The sequence below is a fragment of the Styela clava genome, chromosome 11 (assembly GCF_964204865.1).
Source record: "Styela clava chromosome 11, kaStyClav1.hap1.2, whole genome shotgun sequence".
Classification (NCBI taxonomy): domain Eukaryota; kingdom Metazoa; phylum Chordata; class Ascidiacea; order Stolidobranchia; family Styelidae; genus Styela; species Styela clava.
Genome location: NC_135260.1, coordinates 13121004 through 13139008, shown reverse-complemented (window position 1 = coordinate 13139008; position 18005 = coordinate 13121004). Strand labels below are relative to the sequence as shown.

Here is an 18005-nt window from a genome sequence, read left to right as displayed (position 1 = left end):
TTCAATCCGTTATATATATATAAGAAGTGGTATTTTAAGAATGTTGATGTTTTATTGTTAATCTGACAAGCGGATGCTTCACCATCAAATCCTTTGTTATGAATTTTTTGACAAATATAAAAATATCAAGATCGACACTTATTATTAACAAATCACAATTTATTTTGGTAATAAACAGATTACACTCAATCACATAATTTCATTTGTAACCACAACCAAACTTGTTTCTTGCTAAATCTGAGTATGCTTCATCTTTGATTCTACAATTTGTTTTATCTTATATCGTTAGTACTCTGTTATTATCAAGATATAAATCTTCATTATTTGGTAGATACTGTTGCATAAGTGAACTCACAGCAGTCACTCTGCCAAAAGGAGAATGATGACAAGAAATAAATTTTAAATGCAAAAATACTTAATTGTTTTTGCTACCAAGTATATATGAGAAATGGATTTGGATTTGAAGTATTGCTAGATGCTTGTTTCGTTTTTTTAAATGTAGCTTTGTTCAAGCTGTTCTTATGGAAATTGATTGAGCTGAGGAAGTTTTGTCTATGCGATTCGTTATTTCCCTGATTCACTAATTTTTCAACATGATCGCAGTAAATGCTCTTCACAAATACATCGACAATGCGATCTCATTCTCTATTTTTTAAATTTCTTGTACTTAGGATAGACAACCTACCGCTTCTGTACCTAAATTGCAATGCATTAATTTTACACTTCTGGTTTTAACAAGGTAAACACAGTACATGTTCCTTTGTTTCTCCTAAAAGTTCAAAGACACTTGTATTCAATAAAGGCTATCTATTCTATTGGTATTCTGTTAACAACAGGTTACATAATCATCAGAAGTTTTTCTCGGTCAAGTTTGAAATGTATATTGCCTTCTTTATTATATTTTTATATCAATGTTTTTTAATGGTAAAAATTTGCAACTTGGATTTGCAATTAAAATTTTACAAAAAAAAATTCAAAGTGATTTCGTTCTTGAAACACCTATCCATAAACACACAGCTTTTATTTTAAAGTAACCTTACAAACATCATGAAATTAGTATTGGGGCAGTACCCATATTTAGCATTGCTGCAACATGAACAAAATTTAATAGTTTTTATGGATTGTTTTAAATAGGTTTTGTATCAGCCGCTTGCAACTCTTGACGAACTCAGCCCATCTTTTTACCTCAACGATTTCCTTTACAATTGGTCATTGAGTGGAAAGTGCTTCCTATAGCTCTATCTTAATACATCAGCAAAATAATGACAGATTGGCGAATTTTTTTTTAAAACAAATATTGAGATTACGATTAAATTTAAAATATTATACTGAATTTTGAATGTATCAATCTAAAATTTGTTTAGTTTTTACACATAATAATTATGAAAATGTCAAAATCTGGACGAAATCTTATATAGGCCTAGAGAAAATGTCTCAAAAAATATTGTTATAAAATCACTGGCCAAATAATAACAGTTCATTTGTACATTTACCATTCAAAAGAAAATATTTTTTCGAACATTTGTATACTGCAGATTTGTATTTAGTATTAATGCTTGTTTATCATCACTACTTCCATAAATAAATATGTATTAGATGTTTTGCATTCTTATTTGCATTCAATGCAGATACTGAAATATATAGATCTGAAATTCCTTCTCTTGATGATTTGCATCATGATAACCCTTGTGGTTGTGGTTGAACCGCAAATTATTTCAACACACTTAATTTCCATCTTGCTGTTATAACTTTCAACAGAATGATGGATGTAATTAATCCCATGGGTGAGCTGCCATCTAATATATTACAATATTATAAATTGCTGAATTGATTGCAAATGTTGGGTGGTGGAAATCCTTCATCAAAATAATGAAAATGCATATGTGAGGCATACTATATTGCTTTTTATCAACGGCCAAAACCAAATATTTTGCTGTTCCAAATACACTCTGAGAAAATGTTTTCGAATATGGATTATCGAATACATTTTAAACTGAGAGCAAGTTCATGTGGAAAATTACTTAAATCACTATATCTTCATGTTGATCACATCTAAGACGACATTAATATGAAGGTTATTGTTATATCTGTGTTGTTTGTTATCAGTTGAGATATATATGGCACGTTTCGATCAGCTTGTCTGATGGCGCACAATCCCTAATTTTCAAATAAAAGTATTCTAAATTATTCCTAAATTCCAAAATTGTTTATATCGAGTATAATGGATTTCAAATTCAAACATTCATTTCGTTCCTGTACTATATCACATTTGAAAATAATTTCTAAAGAATTTTACCCAAATTAGCAATTAGCATGATGCTGAAACTTTTGGGTACAATCATACACAAACAGATGTTCAAGTGTTGAATAAATTTATTTCATTTCTGTAAGTAAAAAATTTATGGGCTCACCCCGCAAGATTTTGATCAAAAATCATTTTGTAGGCCTATTGATATCCAAACAAATATCTTGATGTTTGAACAGAAAAAGAGTTGATTAACCATTACTAAAGTTTATTCCGGTAAAATAAATATCATAGCCTATACCAGTATCAGTAATATTATAATGTTTCTGCTTGGCACTATAGGAAAACTCATTCTAGAACTGTTTCAAATTGTTTATCATTGTGGACGTCAATCAAGATGGTTAAAATAAATATATTCCTATGATTCTTTTTGGCCTATTATAATTAGTTTCAATCTCCTTGCCTTTCAGCAAAGAACAAATTTTTTCAATTTCTAGGTTTGTAAGGTTGTATATGGTACAAAAAAAGTTCACCATGCTAATATTGGTTTTATTTGTTATCTTATTCTAATAATATTAATGATATGGAACTTATTCATCTGAGTCATTTGATTTTTCTAATAAATCAGACCAATATTTACTTTGGTGTCACATCTTTGTATACTTTGTGTCATATTGTGTTCATCACATCCGTTCTCTTGTATAATTGTGAAATTGTTTTCATCATTTATTGGAACTTTCTATGATATAGTATTGCGAAATATTTTTTAATTATTTTATCTCAAGTTTATTTTGTGTTAGTTATTAAAAATATTCTTCATACAGAATATATAGTAAAACATTTTTAACATTGGCTTTATATGATTTACTGATTCACAAATTTGATCAATTAGAAATGTTCTTTTTGCAAAACTCGATTCTACCGCTGTCATAATGTTATTTTTATCCATCAAAACTTAATGCTTTGTTTTATAAAACCCTTTACTTTTGATATTACCCAATTCATTACAACCTGGCAGAATTTTTCCGTTATGATTAATTGTTGTTATGGATTTCATCAGCCATTAGCACATTAAGCTAACTATAATTTATTTATCGCATGTAACAATAATGACTTTATTATGTAACCAATTCTGTCCCTTTTCCTCAGATTGAATTTTTTTTTCCATTTGTGTTTTGTTTAACAGGTTGATTTCAATCAACTAAATCGAATTATTATTATATTTTATTCATTATTCACACCGCTCTCAATAGGAGAATGTGATGCAGATTTCATTTTGATCTTCAATAGTTCAACATTTGACATAATTTGAATGTTAGATAATAAAGAGATATCCTATTACCTAAGATTAAAGACGATAACTTGGGTTAATATTCTTTTCCATTTCATGCATTTATATATTTTTATTTTAAACAATGATAAAATTGGTTAAGCTTAAATTTTTTTATAGAAAAGAGATGCAGCTGTAATTTCAATTTGAATTTACTATTAGGAAACGAACAGTATGAAATGCCAAGTAAACCTTTATGTTCATCTGGAAACCACCTTACTAATATTGGTTTTTTAATCTGGCTCTTTTTGATTTTGACAACCGAGATTGTATTTCCAATAATATTACAAAGGAGTGTATTTATAGAACAACAATGCTAATTGGATTGCCCATTTCCCAATGCTTTCTCTCAGATTAGTTCAATTTTGTATAGTACATAAAGCCGTTTTGTTTTGTTATTTGACTGCAGGAATTCTATGCGAAGAAATTGTCCTAGTTCTGTAAAAATCATTTTTTACTTTTTCGGTTGTCCATATTCATATATTTATCAAGTAGCCCATTATAGTAATTTGTGTTCAATTTGAATTTTATATAAAACAATCTACCAGTAATTTGTTTTTCAGACATGCTGTATTTTAAATTTCTCTCAAAATTTGACTTGAATAAAGTTTTCAAATAAAAAATGAATTTTTTTATTTTTATTTATTTAAATTTTCTATCATTAGAAAACTCAGAAAAGCACTAATTTTTAAACAAATCAATTTTCAAATTTTATTTCAAGAACTTTCTGACATCCCTAAAACAAAAGTTAATTTCGTCAAGTCAAATCTAGTTTTCATTTAAATAAAATCGTACCATTTTCAAGTTATTTTTTTGCGACGCTATGGAATAACATAAACAAAGTTTTTTTTTATTTCTAGTTGCTTTTCATATTCAATTTTACTTGTAATCAGTAATTAGTATTATAAAGGCTTCAATTTGATTAATTTTTCAAATTGTTTTATTTTCATTAAATTCTAAACCGATTCGAGGAAAGTTTCATATTGGTCGGTGCCCACTCATAAACAGTTTTCTCATATAAATGAGATTCATCAATTATTTAAAGATTCAACTGTATGTATGTGTTTGCAACAGAACTTCAATCCTATCTCACTCTTTCTTACCTTTTGTGTTCTTTTTATTTTTGTTGCAACTTTTCTCTTCACGTCTGTCAAAATTGCTTCAAGAAATATTGTTTTTGCATGAATCGATGCAATTACACTATGGTTTTATATTTGAAGTTGTAATTCAATATACCAGGACATGGAAATTTAATGGTTCAAATACAGGTTCACTGCATTCAACTTGGCTATAAAATTGCCTATTGTTTTACATATTCAGGGGGTCAATTGAATTATGTATCTAGGAGAGATGTAAATTTTGAGTTTTGTTGAATATTTTTTTTGTTGCAATTAAATGTGATTCAGATTCATTAATTTGAAAAATTTCATGAAGCGCAATTTCATTCACAAAACAAAAAAACAGGAAAAAATAAATTTTATAAATGATTCCTAGCTATAAATAGACTCGGTTCGGTTCATTTTTCTATAGTTGGAATCTTTGGCATATGAAATAGAAACATTTAGCGTCATGGTGCACACACAAAATTATTCTAGACATATTTATTATATAGACTTTTGTATTTGCAATATATTCAACTTTTCCCAACACATAATATTATTCACAAATAAATGAATTTAGTAATAGCCAGGGGTGAAATATTCAAATATAACCCGCAATATAATAAAATTGAACATTTCGAAGTATATCTATCCCGCAATCAATTTTGTAATAAAAAATTTATGGCATTTCCTATAACTGATTCCAATATCTCATATTTGTGATCACCCATAACAAATTGGTGGTTCTGAAGCACCTATCATGTTTCAGAATAATAGGCATTGGTATGTTGTTATATCGAAATATAGGTCAGCGATATAACCTCTACAATACCCAATTTTAAATGGATTATTTTGTTGAAAATAATTTGTAATTCGAAGCTACATTAATGGTATAACTTATTCAGGATTTGAAAGTGCCACAGTCAGGGTTGCAAGACATTAATTAAGGATTTGGATATTTTTAAAATTATTTATTTTTCGGAATTTTTTGCATTTCTAATTTTAGGAATCATTTGGAAAAATTATTGTTTTGAGCAATTGAAGTCTCCCAATATAACCCAGAAGGCTTCCATTCAATTTCTGTAAAGAATTAAATTTAAAAAAAAACTATCAAATCGTCGCTCATATCAACTTTTCTGTATTTGCGAATTCAAACTCATTGGATATACATTGATTTATAAGTGTCTATTTAGAAAAGGGTGGGAAATTATTTTTCTGAGTACAGCTAGGCTAATGTTTATATAACAATAAGGAGCACAAACTGCTAGGCCATAATTTGCCCATCGATGATTTAGAATATATTCAAAATTTCATATTCGAAAAAAAATATTTCAGAATTTATTCGGCCTAATAGATAGCTGATATCTCGGTTTTAGTCAACCATGGGCATTGTCAATTTCATTCATGATCATCTATGCATCTAATACTTATTTCAGCGCAGTGTAGAAATTTTCTGTTTTTCAAATCTCTGTATTAACTTTTCACAGAGCAAACAAAAATGTGACATTCTTTTTTACGCTGGTTTAAACATTAATTTTGGTTCCTTTTATTATGTCTGTGTTTGTATTCAAATTTCAAAGACAGAAACAAAATTTATGATGTTGGTAACATGCGCACCATCATAAATTTTTTATGAGATGCATGACTGTTATGTTAACAAGCTAACATCTCAAACCACATTTTATATTGCTCTTTTCAGACATCCATAAATTTTTTGCTATTTTCAAATTAGAACCACTTTTATATCAAACAGAGTAATACACTTTATGCACATACTTGTTTGTCGCTCTGTATTTGATAACAATTCAAAGACCATTTTCAAGTATGGCAATGCCAGTTTGAATTTATATTTATGGTATATTGAAATATTAAATGATTGTAATAACAAAAATATTGTTACTGAGGTTATTTAGAATTTCTGTTATTGATAAGCAGGTTATGAAAGGAACTTTTTCACGACTCAAAACCATTGTATTGAATATGAATAATTGAAGTAACAAGCTTTTTATAAAAAAAAAAATTCAAGACTTTAAATAAAAATTATAACTATTTATACAGGGTGTTCATAAAGTCCCTGTTAAAATTTCTATTTTGTTATGGAGTCAGTTCTCAATATATTTTAGCCAGGCTTGTTCTATTTAAATCAGTGTTAATTCAAGTCCTACAGTGACCAACAAACCATATTATGGTAACGATGATTTCCTTTGCGGTTTTAAAAATTTATGGATGTTATGAATGTATTTTTAAAGTCTAATATTTTGTATGAAGTTACATAAGCAAATGAACATATAGCAAATATACATTTTCACAAACTATATATTCCAATTTCCCATTTGTACACTTTACTTCAAATGTTATTATCATTTTATTAATACACAACCTCTCGTTTTTAATTCCTGTTTCGTCAAGCACTGATTCATCACATCTTTAAACAATCTCAAGTACCTTTCCTATAGAGTACTCGAACCCCTCTTCAGTTTTGTCAAATAACCCATGTTGTTGTTTTCTTTTACATTGTACCTATTTATTACATTATAAATATGTGATGGGAACAGAAAACTGTGTCTGAATAAAAATTTAATAACAACAATGTAAATTGAATATCTCAATTGGAACAAGCTTTTGATGGGAAAGTATATACACTGGAACTGTAATAGTAAGATCATCTCTTTGAATTGGAATAATTGATTAAGCAGAATCGTACAATTATAACAGAGACCATTATTATGTAAATTACATATGCGGTCAGTCAACCATGAAACAAAAAAGTTGATATTTATATACTAATTCCCATTGGGACCAAGGATTGCCAAATGTCCATATTCAATAGCTGGTTAAGTAATACAGTATTTCAAGTATTATAACAATATCAAAGAATCACCCTTGTTGTGAACATATTGATTTATTTTGTTATGTTCCATGAATATTGACAATAAGTGAACACTGAAGTTTGATGAATATGATATGGATTATATTTCTTCATTTTCTATTCATAATGCTCCATTGTTGTGGCCAGCATTGCTATATCATAATCATTTATTACATTCACTTCATGCTATATTAGGTGTTAAGTTATTAACTGTGAACTGAAATGCGATAGCAAAAATGATATAATATGCAAAAAGTGAATACCAAATAGATATATGTATATCCGGTCAACATCCATATTTTATGTTATATTTCATTCATATCCAAGCATTATTTTATTAAATTGTTGTGTAGAGTTTCATCATGTAGTATTCATACTATTTAAATTTGAATGACCTATTGTGAATAAAAGGAACCATAATTGCAAAAATTCATGGCTGCAATGCCCTAGTAGTTAATAAAATGTTGAACTTGTGCTATGCTTGCATCACAGGATGAAAATCCCATTCCCACCACATCAATCAGGGTGTGATATATTGTATAAGCAATTTTGAACCGAAAGAGTAGCTGCTTGCATATCAGTAAGTGCTTATGCAGAGCCTTGTTAGGAATTTGAGGCATGTAGCACGCACTGAAAACATTAGTACAGCGGTTCTCAAACGGTGGGGCGCGCCTCACAAAGAGGCATAGACAATTTTTTGAGCAGGCGTGAAGCTAATCAAAAATAAAACTATTTGTTAGATTTGATCTTGCCCGCCTTATTTTGGATATTTACATTTCTTATTTTGTCAGTCAAAAACAATTGCGCTAATGAAAATAATGACAACTTTTGCTTTTCTTTAAAACTTTCCATTTCATTAGTTTCATTATTTCATTAGTTAACATGTTTTTTTGAATAATGCCATGGATAATTTGTTATTTGTAGCTTATTGTTAGCTAGGTACCGGTAGTTATTTTTGAGGTGGGCCGCGAGACTTGTCAAATTCCAAAAAGAAGGTGCAGCTTAAAATGTTTGAGAACCACTGCATTAGTAGTAAAGTTGAGTAACTCTGATTAAGATTCATAGTTTATTCACCATTGAATTTCTATTTTTATCATATTGGGTTTTTTCTCACCTATCAATAATGTAATGGCACTATGTATTGTATAGATTGGAAAGTTCATTTATCACTGTTTTTAAAAGCACTCGTCCACAACATAATGAATTCGTTATGTATTTGGTGTTTTTCCATCATTTATTCTTTGTAGAGTCGACTTTTGTTTACTATGGTCTTGCCTTTGTTTACTTCGGTTTATCATTAATCATAAATATCTTCAACAATATTATTTTCTTGTTTTTTATTTTTTCATATGAAATGAAATTATAGAAAGTATGCTTTTAATACTTTGAATAACTTTCAATTTTGCATTTTTAAATTTTTGTATGTAAAAATTTGACAAAAGTTTAATGTGTGAGTATGTGATACCTTACATAAAACACATAGGTTCTTTCTTATACAGGTTGTCTATAAAATCTCTTCAAAAAAATTCTCATTTCACTTTTTGTTATGAATTTCAAAAATTCCATTCATTTAGATTTGGTTATGTAAGCTATTAAAAATATTCGAAAAGAAACGTTACCACCCTTCTCTAATTATTATCTTTGCGTATTCACAATTCATATGACAAAGAACTTCATTTTGTGATTGAAATTTGTCATATTATTATTATTGTTCTATTGTTTATGGATTTTGTGTCTGTTTGCACAAAGATCTAAATGAAAATTTGTTTGAATAATGAATATTTTCTTTGACAACAACTCGAGTGCTTTGCACTTACTATACATTTCGGTAAATCTACTTTAGGTTTGACAAAAAGGATTTTTGTAAGCTGATGGCAGAAATGCTAGGTCATTGTATTATATATTTATATCAAAAGTGAAGTTATTTTCAAAATTTCGGATATCCAGTATAGATAATATAGGGTGACCCAAAATGTCGTTTGGAACATATTTTAGAGAGAACATAACTTAATGCAAAGCGTCCGAATTTACTGAAACTTTTGGGTACAACCATACACAAATAAATGTTCAAGGGTTAATAAATAAATATATTTTTGTAGAAGTCATTAAAAGAATTTATGGATTATTTTTTTTAGGTCACTCTGTATTAAAATTGTCAAAATTGTCTGAATTCATATTATTTAATTATTATGTTATTGATTGTAATACTAAATGTTTTACATTGTAAGTGTAACCTCAAAAAGTTAATTACCATGTATTAAATATTATTTAGGGGCGCTCCAGAAGTGTGTGTACCAATATGGAGGTAACTAATTTTGGTCGTCTACTTTACATCAAGTTGTGTAAGAGGACTGAAACCTATGGGCATATTCACTTGGCTAACACAGACAGTCCCCGAACTCGTAATAGAACTAAAATAAGGAAAACCGAAATAAAATTATAGCCTAACCCTAACCTGGAACATATACTACGGGAGTACCGATTTAGGTTGGTAGGAGATAGGGATACTTTCTCATTAGTGAATATTTATAGACTAAGGATAATAAACAACATTAAAAATACAGAATAAATTTCAACTCAAGTAAATAATATGTTTATAACATTATACAGAATATTAAAATACCCATCAGAAAGTTAACAATATGTTGTATATCATTTAGATCTAAAGACTCGAGAGCAACTGTTCTTTCAAGTATCATTATGATTGGCTTAGTCATAGTCACCATAATAATTCATTGTTTGTGATTCATTATTCATACCTCTAGGCTCTAGGGTAATATTGTCTAAACAGGTCAACAGGCTATTGATTCTTTTAAATTAAATATAGGATAACAATTTCAACCTCAATCAGAAATAAGTCTGTTCACCTTATCTATATACCATAACTAATGTCTGACTGGCCTTCCTGTGAAAGTGAAAGCAAGCATTTTTGTAAACTTTTTTGTCCCCTTGGGAGTTATGTAATTTTTTGTGCAAATAGCAATGTATTTTTCCCATATGTAATTTGAATTTACGGTACATAAAAATAAAATCAAAATGCCAAAAGTGGAAAATGAAAGAATGGATTATGGCCTTTTTTAAAATCTTGTTGCATAATTACGCAATGTCAGACAAAGTTATGACTTGGTCAGGTTAGAATATTTCAATATTTGTGAATCAATAGAATCAAATAACTCAGAATAGTCATCCTTATTCATGCTATTGCATCTTTGTGATTTTCCAATTAAAAATCCATATATTTTCACACTATGCTTATTCACGCCTTTCTCTTCGAACAAGGCCCTGTACAAGTAGGCAACAATATGTGAAGAACTAATATTATATTTGGAAAGGCCGATCAAGGCCGGCCTGGCTCGGCAATGCCTACCCAATTTATTACAACTTGGGTGAGGTGTGTTTTGAACGGTTTAATCTAACGCTTTAACGCTAGGCTGTTGCGCCACCCAAAAATAAAAAACAAGATGGTGAGATCTGAGAACGAAGATGTCCAAAACGAATCGAATATTTGAATACATTTGAAATTGATTATATTTGATTTACTAAATTCTTGATTTCAGTGATAATTTAGAATATTTTCATTTGAAAACGTCTTTTTAATTATTAATTATCTTATGATAGACGAAAAATTACCGTAGGTAACTTCTGAATAAATAAAATAGAGAATACTAATTAAAACAATGTTTATCTCAATTATTCTGCATGAACAAATTTGATTTTTACAAGTTTACAATTGTCTTGAAAAATTTCTCTTGTGGAACGAACCTATTTCAGAATATATTTGATATTCCATATTCGAAAAGATTATTTTATAATGTATTCGGAATATCAAATTATTCGGCTTCGGCCTTCCCTGTCTCGGCTGTCTGAGATGTTACTTGTAAGTTGTATCTCTAACCAATAGTGATAATACATGTTATATATTATTAGGTAAATATTGGTTTCATAAATACATAAAATCACTGTTTTTCTCAGCCTTAAATAGTTTGCAATGATATAGAAGTTTCTTAAGGATGTTTACCATCAAAATCCTTGCTTTCTCCTCAATAAACCAGTTCATCTACATAAGTGGATAATCAAATTAAAAATCAATCATGACATGTTACAACTTTCTGCCGTCACATTATGGAAGTCTTACATGATTTTACATGTCAGGCGACAAGGGGCGGTATTAGAGCTTGTTATAAATTTTCATAATCTTCACGCTTTAGATATTATTAAATATAAATGAGGTAAGACATTGTATCTTACAATATTACTGAACTGCTTGGATTTTTAGAAATACATTTTGTTTGAAATGACTAATTTTCATAAAAATTTGAACTATACACTCAATATAAAGGGTGTAATAATCTTTAAATTTGTTGGGTGGCAAAGGGAATTTATGATACCATATTATACAGTTTGTTGGCCCGTAGGTGTATTAAACAAAGTAAAGGACTTAAATAAACATGGAATAAAATAAAACAAACCTAGTTAACATATATTGAGAAATGACTTCATAACAATTTTGAAATTGTAACTGGACTTTATGAACAAACAACCAGGGATATATCTCACAGGGAAAAATATTTTCATTATCTTTTCATGAACTTCATTATTATTATCCATTTGGGATAATTATGTCTGAGTGCTTGGTTGATATCATGCCTTGAACTTGAATTCAATTTGATAAATAACATACTGTCTAACAGTCATACATAATTAATGAAACATAATTTTGATGCCAAGTAATATTATCCTGAATAATATTAGAAATTCCTTATTCAAGGTTATATCTTATTAAACAGCTTGCACTCTTCTTTGGAGTTACAGAATAAAAACACATACCATCAGGAATTTATGAAGAATTTATATGCAAAAATCAAAGAAAAGCACAATTTTGAAAATATTTCTAATTTGTTTTGTTGAAAAATTGGCAGTTATAGATGAATCATTGTCCATCAATATCTCAATTTAGAATACTTCAAGGTGCAAAAATTGCCAGAGAAATTTTCTGAACTTTTCAAAATAAAATAAACATCAAAATATAGATATGTTCAGGTAAATTTCTCCTTTAATAAGTGTTTATAATTTGAGGACAACAACTCAATAAAACAGAAAATGAGACTTTAAATAAAGATAATGGACCAGATTTGTTTTCAGGATATGATTTATTATTCACAATTGTAGCAAGGCTATTTAGCAGTTCAACCAACTCAGGAATTTTTCGTCAAAACAACAGAAGTTGCACAGTGTGGCCTAAAAACAGAATCGAGGTCATTTAGAACATATTCCAGAGAGAACATAACTTTTGTTCCAAGCGTCCTAGATCAAAATTTTAATTAAGATTGTTTATTTATGATGAAATTTTCCGAGTTGCAAACATTCTTTTTCATTGAATACATTACTTTTCAGCCTGGAACTGAAAGTTATTCAACATCAACAACACCTGATCATCAAGTAGAACCTGTTGTCGTACGACAAGAAAAGAGAAAGGTGAGATATCTCATTCATTCCTAATTATAGCCTGATGGTAATACCTAAAAATAAAATATCAACTAAATTTCAATTCAAGTAAATAATGTCAGATGTTGTTTATGTAGTAGGTGTGCCATAATATTGTTTCAAAGTGAGATAATGTAAGGTAACTGTTTGAGTGTATTCAATAAATTAGGTTAGAAACTTTTTAAAAAAGCATGGGTACATAGAGCAGTGGTTCTCAAACTTTAATGATTCCAGTTCTCTTTGATAACTCAACTTTTATGATGCCTCCATCTGCAACAAAAACAGCTAGCTTTTCTTTTAACGCATTCTCATCGATTATTTCATGTTTAATGATAACAACAAACAATAAATAAAAGTAAAAGAATATGTGCCTTACAATTGAAGAATTAAGTTGCATTTTCAAGTCTTTGCTCATAGCCCACAACCAAACGTGTTGTGGCCACCCAATTGGTTACATAGAGTTTGAGAAACCGTGGAGTATCTGCATGAAGATTTTGAAGTGTAAAAAGTGATACAGGCTTTTTTCCTTTTATATTATTTAGAAAACATAATGAAAAACCACATCAAACTTTAAGTTATGTTTCACTTCAATATAATCTTACCAAAGAGTTCGAAAAATTAAAATATTGGCCAAGGCTGATTACTAATATAACTTTACTAAGTTGTAACTAGTGATGTAAAAGGAAGGCAATTTGAACAAATTAAAAAAAATTTTAAATGGTATTTGATTATAATTGTAGAATAAACAATGAATAGTTCTGTAGAAACAGTTGCGAACATGAAACTTCAACTGAAATCTTTCTTTGCTGAAATGCCTTTTTGCCTTTTGATCCAAACTTGATTATGCCAAACAAAAAACAAAGTTATCTGGCTTCTCCTGTGGACTGATGTCGTTCATACAATAGCAGCATAGAAATTTAATCATCATGAATTCTAGTACTTGCTGTGTGACATGTATTGTATGATTATTTCATGATTTTACATTTTGAATGCTGTAAGGTAGCTTTCCTATAAGGAATTGTTTTGTAATTACCCTACATATAGCAGATGAAACCTGAGCTTATTGAAAATCCTCTCCTTGAAATTCTTAACTTGCATATAAAATTCAAAGCTGAATAGGCGTTATATATTCACCTATCTCTCAAATAATGGGAGAAACAATAATATTACCACAAAGATTTTTAATCAGGAATTTTGAAACGAATAAAATATTTTAATAATGTACTTAAATATTGGGCCGAATGTAGGGTAACAATTTATTAACCTTACTTTTAGCACACCCTGTATATTCAATATACTCATAACTCAATTCTTGATTTTAGGAATAATTCTAAATGAATAAAAATAGACTTGATTCAGCTCTGATAATTGCAATTACCTGGAAAACATATAAAACGACTTTTTACAATATCTCTACAATAATCATTGATTTTTGCATGCTCTATTGTTGAACATGCCCAAATTTGGAATATATTCTCTCAAAATGCATTCATGATAGGGAATTGTTTGATTTTGGTCATCCTTAATTTGCTCCTATAAGATCAAACTGCAAAAAATATCATTAAATATTACCGCCATAAAATAGTTAATTGATAATGACAATTGAAATGTGAACAAAAGCAAATAAATAGGAAATTGGGCACCTTCCAACTACGCAACACAACTCAAATTCATCCTTTCAAACGTAAATCTGGCGGTAATCCAGTTTGCATTCCCAAGAGAAATGAAATGTCACCGACTACACAACAGGAAAGCAACTTTATTCAGGGAATTCAGTTCAGGGAATGTTAATTCCTGGGTTAGTATGGCCGTGGTTGTTCTATGTTACCATCTATTTTTAAAACTGAATTTGATCTACTTTTTCTAACCATTAATGTGAAATAACATGTATGATTCATAAAAATCATAGTCACGAAATTGTGTTAATATCACTTTTGTTTGTTATTTCAGGCTTGTAATAATATACAAAAAGTTGTTGGTCTACATTTCCTGTTTAATTGATAGTCTTCATTGGAATTTTTTTTGAGTATTAATTGATGTTGCATTTATTATCAGGTATATCTGCTAGTGTTATTTATTTACACTAGCTGGGGAAATGCACAAAACCATAAATTTTCTTTCCATAGACATGAATATAAGTTTTTTTCGATGTACTGGATTCGTTTCTGAAACTCGTTATATTTTCATGATTAATTTCTTCAAGTAGGCCAGTATGCAACTTTTTCTGAGTTACTGACCGTGCGTTCAAATTTAGAAATTCAAATCCGCGAGATGGCGTCAGTGATCCACTGTAACCTACATTTTACAGTTTGCTTTATAACCTAAATCACGCTTACCTCTGATAAAGGTTGTTTTCTCGACGTCGTTTTGAACTTCGTTATTTGTGTGATGTAATTTGCTCAGAAAAATAAAATAAAACTAGGTCTTTACCAAATGACCATTCGATTAGAGAACAATATTTTTTTTAAATCGTCAAAAACGTTGCGTCGTCGTTAATTATGCTTTCTTTTAACCAATGGACCTTTCTCCTTTTTGGTAAAATATTTTCTACGTAATTCAACTCTAAAGTGTTTTTGACATTTCGAAATTATTTTGCATATGCCGTATTATCGTGCAATAATTCTTATATAATATACTGTAGGAGCCTGGGGGCGAGTTATTGTCGCAATTTTCTGAGTAGCCATAATACTGAAAAGACTAAAAAGAGTTGACTATATCATTTATACTGTATTTGCTATACTGGGTGTTTGATTTCGCGAAGCCACGCGAAATTATGAAAATAAAATAACCTTGCTAACCATTTTTGTTATCATTGCTAGTACTAAATCATTCACGAAACAAGCTTGATCGGTGTCATATTTACAATCCGCCAAACTAGATTTGGACGCTTATCCAGGAATGCCATTTTTGCCAACTTATACGAAAATAGAAAAATGTTATATATTGTAATATGAATATACCAAAATGGGGGTGTCGCTCGCCAATTTTGTTAAGACTTCTAGTACTTAATCATTCACGAAACAAGCGTGATCGGTGCCATATTCCCGATCGGCCAAACTAGATTTGTGCGCCTATCAAGGGATGCTATTTTTGCCAACTTGTACGAAAATGGAAAATCCGTATATATTGTAATATAAATATACAAGACTTCATTTCCGTGGGAATGGAAACAAAATTTTACTTAATGTAAACGATGGCGGTATTGCACGATTTGCAAATAGATTTTGTGTTTATAACACATTACACATTTGACATTACAGTTTTTAAACCAATTTCATGAGACTGTTATGCGCAAAATTTTGTGCGAAAATTGCGCCGTACCTTGGATTTTTACCATTTCTTCGTTAAGATACGTTTTCGTTTACCGGTGAAAAAGCTAGGTTGTATAAAAACTCCACGTGCAGAACCGATATTCATTTTGTCTTAGGTCTGCAGGTATTTCGACGCACCTTATCCCGTATCGCTATTATATTATTTCGCGACATATTTAAATTTTCTAAGCTACGTCCTCTCTTTATCCGCCTTACGGAAACCAATTTCGCCTTATGTTTGTTTATGTAAAGAATTGATGGAGCAATATTTAATTTTTAGTTGAATTTGAACAAATTAACTTCTCGTGGAAACCAGAATTAGATATTGAAGTAGGATAACCGGAACGGAAAACTTCTAAATTCGATGAAATGCATTGTTTAGGACTGTTATATTGTGATATCTTTCGTAAATTTGTTTGTCGAATAGCGAAGCATTATCGATAGTTAGTGTCTCAAAATATTTGCTAATGTATAAAATTTGTTTGTCTTAAGTGATATCACCCATTGAACGATTTCGCCACTTCGGGTTACATTATTCACCCAATTTTAAAATAAAACGATTTAAATCTGTAATCTTACGTTTTTGTGAAGGCTTTCGTAATAAAATAATCATGGCTGTTGCCTGTTAGTGTGCATTTGGGTTCTCTTAGAATTCATCTAATATAACCATGGTTCAATGCCGAATTTGCCTAAAATTTCGAAATATGTAATTCTGTTGGAATTTTCTATAGACTTTTGAAAAAGCGTTTTTATACAAAAAAAAAACAGTAGGGCGACGGGTAGCGAATAATTTGTTGTTTTACCGTTTTGTACTGGTATACATACACGCTTTCGTTCCTTAATTACGTCATACTCTGGGCAAAATCACCTATTCCTATACCTTACCCCGCTATGCGCCGTTTTTCCAATTATGCAATTCCTAACTGGGGATCCATATGTCCCATGGTAATGTCTTGTTTAATTGATTTACAATAAATAAAACAAGATTTTGTATGGTTATGATAATTTTAGGAAGACTAGGTAATGGTGCTAAATATCAAAGTGAAGGATATCAAATTTGCACGATATACCTACGCAACATCTCGGACGTAAATGATTTAAATTTTAAACGATACAGATCAAAACTTGCATTATATTTATTAGCCTGGTCTTCACATGTTTATTCGCATTCTAAGAGAAATTGTGTTATCCCATCAGTAATACAGCATTTGGATATCTTGTCTGGGGATTATAGGTCTCCTGATGAGAACTTTTTCCTTGTCCATGGCAATATTTGTGTGCGAGTGTTGAGTCAGAAACATCTGCCCGTAATCATGATATTTTCATTCTAAAAAATATCTATTTTACCGTTATCCTCGTCAAATTCAATGCCATTACCATAGAATTATTTTTTGGGAGGCGAATTGCCACCGATTAGTATACGACTATATATATACTCGCCCATTGCGAGCGAATGCCAACGTTTCCGAGGCTGAAACTTGTATCATTTATATATATGCTGATTGTTTGCTTGTAGGCACGTAAAACTCTTTAACGGGGTGAATGTTAACATGAGTACAAGAGTGAATCACAACTTGGCCATAGATAGCAATCTATATGAAAGTAAATCCCTTCGATTATGGACGATTTTGACTCGTGCGTGCTGTCGATCGCCGCATGGTCGCGA

At 29.9% G+C, this 18005-nt stretch overlaps 1 protein-coding gene across 1 annotated transcript in view; it reads left to right on the top strand.

Annotated features, from left to right (window-relative positions):
- Positions 1-18005, top strand: part of LOC120347720 (uncharacterized) — a 50461-nt gene that overhangs the window by 8293 nt on the left and 24163 nt on the right. Inside the window, exon 5 of the mRNA XM_039417789.2 lies at positions 12939-13019. Within this exon, the coding sequence (XP_039273723.2) occupies positions 12939-13019 (81 nt within the window). The remainder of the gene's footprint in view (positions 1-12938; positions 13020-18005) is intronic.